Source organism: Sciurus vulgaris (genome assembly GCF_902686455.1).
Source record: "Sciurus vulgaris genome assembly, chromosome: 10".
In the NCBI taxonomy this organism is placed as follows: Eukaryota; Metazoa; Chordata; class Mammalia; order Rodentia; family Sciuridae; genus Sciurus; species Sciurus vulgaris.
Genome location: NC_136470.1, coordinates 2,811,169 through 2,822,897, shown reverse-complemented (window position 1 = coordinate 2,822,897; position 11,729 = coordinate 2,811,169). Strand labels below are relative to the sequence as shown.

Genomic DNA, 11,729 nt, shown 5'->3' with positions numbered 1-11,729 from the left:
ATTCTGGTGTTGGCAATGTCACAGCCAAAAACAAGCCTGTTCGTGCAGGGTGGAAGATGACCACTGGTGACCACTTGATTGTCGGATCAGACTTCGCAGTTGTATCTATGGAAGGAGACCAGGCATGTGGTGTGGACACAGAGACATGGTGCTGAGGAGTTTTACAACCCACAAAACGTCGGACGTGGTTGGCGCAAACCTGTTATCCCAGCAACTCCGGCGGCTGAAGCAGGAGGATTCACAAGTTCAAAGCTAGTTTCAGCATCTTAGCGAGTCCCTAAGCAACTTGAGGCCCTGCCTCAAAATTAAAAATAAAAAGGGTTGTGGATGTGGCTCAGTGGTTAAGCACCCCGGTGTTCTCACCGGTGCCAAATAAATAAATTCCATGAAACACAGAGGACTTTCAAGTAGGACCAGAAATGCTACGAAGGGCACGATCGGTAAGGCTGTGCACCTGGGAAAGTTTTCAGATTTAAGACAGAGGAAACTGGCAAAGAAGTCAGAGGGATAAGGGGAAATCCAGACCCGCTCTCCGCAGACAGCGAGAGGAGGGGTGCAGCCGCAAAGACCACCTCAGACCTCTACCCGGCCCCAGCAGCTGCGCAAAGGGCACCTTGCGCCGCTGGAGAGGTGGCTGCCCCACCTTCCGAGGTCCACATCTGCCCGGGGGCGGGCCGTTTTGCGCTATTGCCTGCGATTGGTGGACTCGGGCCGAGGGTGTGGCCTAACAGGCGGCTGGAGGTGCGCGCGCAGGTCCTCGTCCCTCACCCCGCCCTTCCTGCTCTGTGATTGGCGAGCTCGGGACCAGGGGCGGGTTTTCAGCGGCGTGCGCGCGCAGAGCGTGTCTCTCGTGCGACCTCCGCCCGCGTCTGCGCCATGGCTGCCGCGCCGGTGCTGCGGCTGGGACGAGCTGGGTCGCTGAAGGTACGGGGTAGTTAGCCGTGGCGCCTCGGAGCGCGCAGGGGCCCGGGGAGGGCGCGGCGCCGACCGGGCCTGCGGCCCCCTCGTGCGGTGCGGTCCGGCTCCAAGCCCGCCTGCGCGAGGCGGCCCCTTGCACAGCGCCGGGTCCCCCGGGGAGTGGCGGACTGGTGTGGACGTTGCCCGGGCGACCCCGCTGCTCCCGGGGGGAGAACCGCCGTCCGGGGGTGACTTGTGCCCCCCGCAGGCTCCCCTAAGGACCGTGCCCTTACTTAGCCGAGAACCCGGCCACCGCGGAAAATCTTGGGCTGTTCTTCAGTCGCACCTGTGGGTTAAGTGAGATGACGGCGCTGGTTGACCCGGTAGCAATCCGGAGTCCGTGGAGAAGCAGGTTGCTTCGCCTGGCCGTGAAAGAAGGCTTGCGTTCTCCATGAAGAGCTAAGGCCGCTACTTTAAACTTTCAGATGGCTCTTATTATGAAAGCAGTGTTTGCCTCCCCCACCCCGCCCTTGGTGCTGGGATTGCACCAGGGCCGCAGCGTGTGCAGTGCGTTCCCTGTCACTGTGCTACGTCCTCAGTCCCCAGAAGCAGTAAGTGTTCACTGCAAAGTAAAGTACACGTGAGGGAAGGAAACCCATTGTCCTGTCCACTACTTATTTACTCCTTTAAGTACCCAACGATTTTTTCCGGTTTTTATGTGTACATGTGGTACACATGCTTACAGTCGTGAACATAAATGTTTTCACATTCTTGTTCTGTGGCCAGCATCTAGAGCATCCTACTATTTAGCGTGTAAGCCTTAGTGATTACCTGCTGAGTGGATTAACGTGTTTTTCATCTCCATTGTAAGCACTTCTGAAGCAAATATCTGTGTACATCATTTTAAATTACAGATTGTATTTTTGCTACTTTCTAAATATAGAAAAAACATTTTATAAAAGGAACATAGTATTTTGGAAGTTAACAAAGTCGGAGATGACAATAGTGTGCACAGGAGGACATCCTTCATTATTAAATCAGATGCTAACAATGATTGTCCTTGAACCTGGGCATTTTCTTATTGCAGTTTTTTTTTTTTTTTTTTTTTTTTTTGTATTTTCCACTGTTTCCTTGACATACATTTGTTATGGAAATTGTGATAACCTCTAGCTATTTGAACATTCATATGTAGTAGTAACATGTAGTATTTATATGTAGTAATAGCTGTTATAAATAATACTACTCTAAATAATCCACGTTTATTAACTCTCTTGTCAGACTATGCTCCTAGAAGCACGGGTATTTCGAGGATTTGCTTCTACAGTTTCTCTCTGTGCAGAATCGGGGAAGAATGAAAAGGGACATTCACTAAATCCCAAGAAGCAAAGTTCACCAAAAAGTAAGATTTTAATGGTAGTCATAAGAGACAGAATGCAAAGTGAATGACTTAGTCAGCCCTCCATGCATGCAAATGAGATTTATTAGCTACACAACTAATGACTCTTCATCTTTGCCATGTCCAGATTATAGTCAGATACAAGTCTGTGACAGACCAAACACATGAGTAATGTTGTCTTTGACTCCACATCAACCCTGAATTGGTTCTTTTTGTTTTCTGAGTGCCCACCTCCAACGTGGAGCCAGTGGTACCAACATTAGTGCTCTGCAGCATTTCTGTGGCCCCACCCTGGACCCCTCACTAGTGCAAAGTAGAGGGACTACCCCCTTGTTTCCCTCCCCAATGTTGACTTTGTTCTCTCTCTCAAACCCTGCGATGGTTTGCTCCATCACAGAGCAGGATTTCATGCGTCATTTTAGGACTGTGGAGAAGGAGTAAATAAGACCAGGCAGTTTTGAACTGTGACTCATTCTGCTGAGGCACAATGTCTGATCTGTTTCCAGCTCTTTATACAATCCTTTTTACTTTTGCCACTAGTTTTTAATTTTTTTTCTCCTCTTTGAATAACAGTATAACATGTCCTTATTGAAGAGCAAAAGAAATGCAACAGTGTTTAATGCTTCTCTTCTGGGTATATTTTATTTTTTTACTTCCTACTCTTCCCCCTCCCCCCCTTTCTGCAGTGCTGGAATTGGAACCCAGGGCCTTGTGCACTCTTGGCAAACACCCTATCCCTGAGCTATATTCCTAGCCCCTGAGCTATATTCCCAGCCCCCTATTCATTATCGATGATTGATTATGATCTAGGCCATTGAATTTAGCTTTAGTTGATGAGAATTTAGTTTACTCTTGAAAGACTACACAGTTGTTTACTATCTCTTTGCAAGTCTTTGATCCTCATATGGGGTTGTAGAATGATAATTGAATTTGGTCTTCCTTTCTTCAAAATACCATTTCCTCAGTTTGAATTCTGAAAATGCCTAGATTCTTTTGCTTGTAGTCTCCTTGACCTGTGCACAGAATATTGATGGGTTTTTTAATTTTTGCACTTGCAGAGAGTGCCAGCCCCACTTTTCATATTGTTCTCCTGGGCTGTGGAGACTCGCCATCCTCCTGGATCTGCATGTCCTGTTGACTTGAGGCCTGTATTGCACAGGAACCTTTTTAAATTCTGTCCTACACCTGCCTCAATTTTAAATCTGGTGTTCTTTTCCATCTTAATGTGTTTTTAAAAATATATTTACAAAAAGAAGAATATTTACAAAAAGAAGGACTCTTCTTTTTGTAAAAATAATCACAATACCAGTACAACACCAAAAAAATGTTTGCAACAGGAATGTCAGTCAGATGCATGCCTGTAATCCCAGCAACTTGAGAGGCTGAGGCAAGAGGACTTCAGATTCAAGACCAGCCTGGTCAACTTAGTGAGACTGTCTCAAAATAAAAAATCAAGGTTTGGGGATGTAGTCCAGAGGTATAGCACCCCTGGCTTCAATTCTCAGTACTTAAAAAAAAAAAGAAAAAGAAGAGGAGGGGGAGGGGGAGGAGGAGGAGGAGGAGGAGGAAAAGAAGAAGAAGAAAAGAAAAAAAGTTAAATTCTATATTATACCTAGCATGGTTTTTTGTTTTTACAAACCCAGGGCCTCATGGTTTTTTGTTTTTACGAATCCAGGGTCTCACGCAACCTGGCACATTTTTTACATTCTTTAAGTGTTTGCTGATGGATGACTGTTGAATTTCGTTACTAACATCATCCTTTCCTTTGGTGAATTTTAGCCTTGCGTTGTAATCCCGCTTCATAGATTTATAAATCTGAACTAAGTAAATTTGAAGAAATGGCACAGCCCAGAGCCTCCTATTTAGAAATGTGTTCTACATGTGCCTGGGAGTGATGTGCTCTGTCCTGGGACAGCTGGGTGGAGTTATGGATGGGAACGCTGAGCTGGGAGCTGGCCTTGGGCTCCTTTGGAGCTTCTGCCACTGGTTGTGGCAGCCTTGCAGGCGTATGAGCCTGGGTCCTTCTGGCCTGATTGGCCAGTGTGCTACCTCCCTGGGTATTGTGAGTCTCTTGGACATGTGATAACATGTATGTATTTTCATAAATGGCAGGGGGGCTTTTGGGTAGAGAAGACAGTTTTTCAGGAATAAATTGTTTTGGGTGTGTATTACATTTGTATCTCATAAGTAAAATAATCTCCATACAAAGAAAAAGGAAGAATGCTTCTAAAATGACACACATGAGCCTGTGTTTTCCCCTGAAGTGTCAGGGATAGGAAAGTGTAAGGATCAAAAATTCTTTTCTCCCACCATGGTGCATTGTTGGCTTACACCCTCTTACCCCGAGGTAGCTTTAGAAGCTCTGGTGGAAGTCTCCTGCCTGCAGATGGGGACCCTAGGTGCTTACCCCAGGATCACATCTCTAGCCAAAGGGTCTGGGCCTGCTTCAGGGCTACAGAAACTTGCTCTGCCTTGTTCTGGGGGTTTCCAGCTCCTTTTTGCACATACTGAGGAAAGCCGCAGGCGTGTGTCAGTCTGGGGTGTCCTTGCAGGGCCCCTCTTAGAGAAGAGTCTGGTTCTCCAGCTTCATCATTTGTTAATCCATTCACCAGGCTGAACTTTGTGAGTCAGTGGTAAGCTGTTGACTGAGTGATTTCTGTGTGACTTTTTAAAGAGTATGTGAGAAGCCAAAGTTAATTCCAAGTCCTATTTCAGGTTTAAAAATGAGGATATTTGGAAATAGAGATTTGATGTATTTGATTACAACCATAGTACCAAGTGCTATTCTGAGCACTTTCCCCTTATTATCTGGTGTGTCCACAGACAAGCCTGTGTGGGATGCTGCTGTCACCTCATGTCACCAGCCAGGCTGAGGTGTCCACAGAGGCAGCAGCGGAGGGTCTGGTTTTGACCCCAGGCATTGTGATTCATAGTTTATATTTTATTCACTGTACTATCTTGCTGCTGAAAAATCTCAATTCTTAATACATTTTTTAAAAGAAAAACGTATCATAGTCAAACACCATATATCACCTATAAAACCCATTTAACTTTATCCTTCTATGTCATGTTTAAATGACCTTTGCTCCTGAATGTGCTTTGTATCCTGAATTAGTTTTGTGATCTATTGAGATTTGGAAGTGTTTTAAGATAGCTGATCTGTTTCAAACACCAGTCATCCTTCTTTTGCTAAAAACTTGAAGGTCATGCCCTCACTTTTCAATCAAGCCCAACAGAGAATCAAGAAGCTTAAGTTTTTTTTTTGAGGAGAGACAGGAAGCACGAGGAGAACGGCCCTCTGGTGTCCGCAGACCTTTTTCTCACGCAGGCTGCTTGGCCTCTTGAGAGGCGGGAATCCCCACAGGCCCCTCTTGTGCTGAGGGCCCAAACTGCCCTGCCAGGCTTGTTTGGCAGCCAGCCATTCTGTTACTTTGTCTTTGAGGAAAGCCACTGTCACACTGGTGCACCGTCCAAGCGTCTCACGTTCAGTCTCCACGTGGAATGGAGAGTGAGCACTGGGGTGAAGGACTTCTATTCAGAGTAAGGGCCGCTTTTCCTTCATGTGGCAGAACTGTCCTTCCAGGCAGCTGAGTTCCACAGTGCAGAACCGCGGAACTCAGACCTGGTGTGCCCTGGACTCCCTCTAGTTAGTGATCAGCTAACAGTCAGCATGACAGGTGGCCCTGTGAGGCACGAAGAGGAGGCTGGGCTTGTGATGTGGGGGGCAGAAACTGGCTCTTGGTAAAAAGCAAACCCTGGTCTTATCCTCCGTTAGCCTTTCCCTGGGGGTTCTCTCAGTAACTAGAACAAACAAAAGAAACTTTAAAACCTTTTATTTCATATAATAAAATTACTTATTTGTCTTTGTTTTTTGTGGTGCCAGGGATTAAACCCAGGGTCTCAGGCGTAGTAGTGAGCACCTCCACCACTGATGCTGTGTCCCAGCCCTTAAGGTTCCTTTTCAAACAGAATTTCTAAGTTGTATCATTGTCAGTCCATCTGGAATGTTCTTTCCTTTTCTATAGGTAATAAGCCAGTTTATAATCAGGTGGGTGTTTGCTGTGTTTTGTGTTTCGTGCTAGGGATTGAGTCAGGGCCTTGTGCTAGGCCAGCACTCTGATCACTGAACTCTGCTCCACCCCAGTGAGGTGATCCCACTTCTGCTAGCAGGTGAGACTGGAGTTCCGGCTTCCGCTGGCAGGTGTCTGAGTGAGGCTGGAGTCCCCTGCAGCTGGGCCTGGCTGCTCTTCATGGCAGGCCGAGCCCTCCAGTGTTGCAGCAGGCCCCAGAAGCCTGCTGTCAATGTCTTCTTTCTGGGTTCGTATTTGTGAATTAAAAGAATGAAATTCACATACCAATATAAGTGAGTGTAAGAGCAGGACTTATTTTTATTTTATGTTTGGAGGGTTCTGGGGATTGCAACTCAGGGGCACTCTACCACTGAGCCATATCCCCAGCCCTATTTTGTATTTTATTAGAAATAGGGTCTTACTAGTTGCTTAGCTCCTCACTATCGTTATTATAATAAATAATAATCTATCAGTATATTACGGATTTCATTTTTTATCAATGACCATGAAGTATCAGACTTTTATATTGACATTTATTTATTTTTTTAGAATTTAAAGTCCATTTCAAGTGATACCTATGCTGTTAACTTATTTAGACCTTTTGGGTGTTTAGCTCTTTTGTTTTCTTGGTTGAAGAAATCCCCAAGTGACCTGTGTGATTGTGAAGGACTTTTCTTTCCTTTTAGGTGAACTTTACTTGAACTGCATTATCCCCTCCCACCACCCCCACTCACACACATGTTCTGTACTTATTTTTGGGGGGAGGGGTAACCAGGGATTGAACTCAGGAGCACTCGACCACTGAGCCACACTCCCAGCCCTATTTTGTATTTTATTTAGACACAGGATCTCACTGAGTTGCCTAGCGCCTCCCTTATGCTGAGGCTTGAACTTGGAATCCTCTTGCCTCAGACTCCCAAGCTGCTGGGATTACAGGTATTTGCCTCCACACCCAGCTGTCTGTACTTTTTTAATATTGGAGAAACACCAAATATTTGCTTGATTTAGGGATTCAAGGAATTATGCATTTATAAAACTTCAGTAGTCATCTAAAAATATCTTTTTATGATTAAATAGTTTAAAAATAACCATCATCAGAGAAGCTGTCAATGTGGAAAATGGATGTAATTTGTTACTCCTGTTGGCTAAAAAACAAAATCTCCATCTTTAATATTTTTAGCAACAAAGGAAAGTGTCTCCATTTCTTACTGCTGGCAAGTATGCAGCTTGGTGTTGCTGGAGAGTGGTCTCCTTGGAACCTGTGTTGGGTTGGTTATGTTGAAGACGTTATAAGTAATGGGTTGATATGCAGTGAAATGTCTATGACTTTGACTAATGAGTTTAAGTTGTTGCGTTAAATATTAAAAATAACATTCCTCTTTATGCCGTTTCCTAGATGTAGTGGAACCAAAGGAGAGGGTCACGCAACTAACCACCCAGGCAGCAGCTGCAACTGCCTAAAGCTTGTCTCCACCCAGGTCTCCCCCGCCAGCTGGGAGTAAAAGCGGGAGGCTAGGTAGCCCCCATCGCAGTGGCAGCATGCTGCTCACAGACAAAGGGCACCCACAGCATTTGTCCGGGAAGACTTTGGTAGAATTTCCTCAAAAAGTCCTGCCTCCGTTCCAAGACCAGGGTTCTGACTCGAAGGTTCCTCAGGTCCCCAGGAACCAGGGGGATGATTCGTCCTCCTCCTCCTCCTCCTCCTCCACATCCAGCTCCTCTGATTCAGAGTCTGACGAGGAGGGGGATGTCTCAGAAGTTGGTCCCCCCGAGTGGTGAGCAAAGGCAAGGAGGGTTTCCAAAGCCAGAGGCTACCCCGCCCCTTTGAGAGGAAAGACCCCAAAGCCACAGCAATCTGCAAAAAGACGATACCAGGGGGCCAAGGCCATCCGTAGATGTCACCTACCCAGGGCAACCCCGTCCGCCAAAGAAGTCGGGGCCCTCCACCAAGTCAGTAGAGGACAGAAAAGCCAAAGCAAAACCCACCACACCCCAGCTCACAGGCCAATGGAGAGATTTTGAAAGAAAAATGTAAAGGAAGAAGAATGCAAAACATATTTAGATCCAGTGAGATAAATGAAGAAAACCTAAAGCCATCTGATGTTAAGGGCATCTTACTGACCACACAAAGGCCGGGTCATCCATGTGGCAGAGTGGGCGGCCCAACGTTCACAACACAGACAGAAGAAGCCAGGGCAGGGGTCAGCTGCCAGCTGCTGCCCCTGGCCCCAAGGCAAAACGTCTGGAACCACAGGGGCCTGAGCCTGGTTGGAAAGCCACTTTTCCCCTAGTCAGAGAAGAAGAGGACACCCGTAATGGAAGGACACGTGAAGACCAAAGGGGGCATCTTGGAAGATCAGGTACCAGTGAGAGAGGTGAGACGGCAGTCAGCCCTGATGAGGAGACTGCAGAGCCACAGCCTGAGGAGAGGGGCGAGGCAGCAAAAGACGCAGCGCCCTGCGCGGAAGCCCACAGCCACACGCAGGGTACACCTCGCCTTGTTAGGCTTCTCTTGTCTTCGGGCGGCTAAGCTCTAATTAACTACTCTGAGTTCTGCTTGCTTAGAAAGAAGTATTAGAGTCAATCAGAGTCTGCTGAGGCCAGAGAAGCTGTCCCAGCTAGGCAGAGAAGTATATATTAGTTATAGGCAATGTACATCTTTACGTACAAAATTCTGAAATCCTCTATTATTTTCTGATATCTAAATTTTTATATTTTTCATGGGTGCATTATAATTATACCTAATAGTGGGGTTCACTGTTATATGTTTGTATATGCACACAATAGAACAGTATCTTTTTTAATTGAAAGAGTATGCCCTTGGCGCACTCTACCTTTTAACCAGCATAATTTTTGCAAACTGGCGGTTTGGCATTGCCACCCTTGACCTTTCAGGGTATCCAGGTGTCTGTTTCATGACCTCGCGAGCATCTCTTAGTCTCCCATCTGGCTTGGAAGGGCAGGAGTGAAAGTGATGCTTAGAGTGATACTCTTCAAGTGAATAAGCCTGAGATCAGGGGAGATTCACAGTTTAGGAACTGAAGCAGTGAGCATCTCGCAAAGGCAGCCACGGACTGTGTGGCTTTTCTTTTCATGCGACATTTCCTTCTCTGCTTTACCTGACAAGCACACCGGGCTTCTTGAGGAAGCAGTGTATTCCTAAGGTGTTACATTTCACGAGCATTGGAGTTTGTGGACATGATGCACTGTAGGTGGGTGTGGCCATATGTTAGTGGGAGGCCTTCAGTTTTAAGATCTGTGGCTCAGCAAGGTTCTTGAAAGCGCAGCATCGCCAGCAACGCCTTCTTTCTGTGCTGCTTCCTTCTTGGAGCCCCTGCTGCCCCGCTGCATCACCTGTGCGTTACTGATGCGGTTGCAGCTGTGTGTGTGTTTCCCTTCCCTTCGACCCCTCCCTTGTCACATGCTTGAGTGCCCGTGCTTGCCAGGCTTCTCCAGACCTCAGGCCCTGCCTTCGGTCATGCTCACCTTTTCCATTCCTCCTCCTCCTCTCAAGTGGAGGTGGGCTCCAAAGCCCTCAGGATAAAAACAGGATTTTTAGATTTTCAGATTCAGACCAACTTGCCAGGCTGGGGTATAGTCAGTGGCAAAAGGCTTGCCTAGCACAAGCCAGGCCCTGGGTTCCATCTCCAGCACTGGTGGGGGGGGTCCTCTTTGCCCTCCTTTCTGAGGCTGAAGAAGGCTGCAGGAGCACAGTCCCCTTCTCGGTGCTGTCTGCTCAGTGCGCTGCAGCTCGCCAAGTGAAGAATTGACTCCTTGCCCTGCAGGTGGACTGGAGTCTGAAACCTTAGGACCCACATCTCCCTGCAGTTACACCTCACCTTGGCCAAAGGTGTATGTGGAGCCACAGAAGAGCTTCAGCTTGTCCAGGGTGGAAAGGTGTTGGTCCTTAGGACATCATTTTGTTTAGCTCAGGAAACTTGTGAGAAACTGAGCTGCTGGAGTTGACTGGGACAGTGAGGAGTGTGTGCGAGTCGTGTTTGCTGCAGCAAGAATAGAGCTGAGGTGGCCCTCAGACTGAGTCCCAGAAATCTAGAGCCCACCAAAGTGTCAGCCTACACCTTGCCTATTGCCCCACACGCCTCGTCCTGCTGTGTCCCACCTCCTGTTGCAGCAGGCAGTGTGCTTGTGCTTCAACCCACGCTTCCAGTTTTAAGGCTACCAACCTCAGAATCACCTAATCTAGTGGAGACCAGAAGGCTCACTTAGTTTCTGCTTAGGAAAGTGTTCTTCTTTGAACAGTTTACTTCTAGTACAGACAGATGTGTAAGAGTGGTAGTGTTTTTTCCTGTGCATCCTCGTGCAACCTGAAAGTCTGCTTGCAGTGGATCTAGGCATTTTTAAACTTAGAAGTCTGGGACCTGGAAGTACACAAAGTGAGATGTTAAGCCATTATCATTTTATTACCAGAACTGAGCAGAGTGTCCCCTTCTCTAGTGGCTGTGTGATGTAAACCTGGGGCAGTTTTCAGTGGCAAGATCAGGGAGAGGTGAACGTTTTGTAGGACCCACTGACAGCTTTGTCCCCAGGTGGTGGTGTAATAACTATTACTTCTTAACTGTTAGGGCCACAAGTTTCAGAATAACTTTTCAGCTAACATCTTTATCTTGCTCTTGAAGGTGTGGTGCCTTTGTGGGTTTTTCTTTTCTAACTAGACAGTTCCTTCATCCCAGATAGGACTGGTGGAGGCTGCTGGTGGGTGTGTCTCCGAAAGCTCTCTTTGTCCTGTGCTTCCTCCACAGAGTCCGCCCAGGCCCCAGTGCCCCCCGAGCCAGCTGACACCACCACCTACAAGAACCTGCAGCACCATGACTACCACACGTACACGTTCTTAGACCTGAACCTGGACCTGTCCAAGTTCAGGATGCCTCAGCCCTCTTCTGGACGCGAGTCCCCTCGGCACTGAGCACTCCTCTTGGATTGACCCTGCATCGTCTCAGTTGCGAAAATAAAATCACTGGAGTCACGAGCCCAGCGTGTGTCGTTGGTTCCCTTTGACACTCCTCAGCGAGGGGTGCACTGGCAACACTGTGGAGTGTTTGTTCACACATAGTACATACTTAGGAACACCTGCTGGGCGCAAGGAATTCTTTAACTGTAAGGTGAAGGCCAGCGGGCACATCAGTGGAACTAGAGGGTGCCAGGTGCTTTCCAGCAGCGAGGTGGTGGTAAGCTGGTTGAGGTGGAGGTGTTGGTAATGGCAGTAGCGACTTCTGAATTTATAGACCTGGTTCTGGTGAATTAGAAATAATTTTAACTACTCATTGCTAAGAACTGTGGTATCATAGCATTTTTTTATCAGAAAAGGAGCAGACTAATTTTGTTTGAGTATCATGTAAACTCAGGTA

General features: G+C 47.2%; 1 protein-coding gene across 1 annotated transcript; it reads left to right on the top strand.

Annotated features, from left to right (window-relative positions):
- The first annotated feature begins 794 nt into the window (after positions 1 to 794).
- Positions 795 to 11,350, top strand: NDUFV3 (NADH:ubiquinone oxidoreductase subunit V3). Its single transcript, XM_079100524.1, has 3 exons — positions 795 to 924; positions 2,176 to 2,296; positions 11,124 to 11,350. Exons 1-3 carry the CDS (start codon positions 877 to 879, stop codon positions 11,285 to 11,287), a joined length of 333 nt encoding a protein of 110 aa, XP_078956650.1. The 5' UTR covers positions 795 to 876; the 3' UTR covers positions 11,288 to 11,350.
- The last annotated feature ends 379 nt before the right edge of the window (positions 11,351 to 11,729 follow it).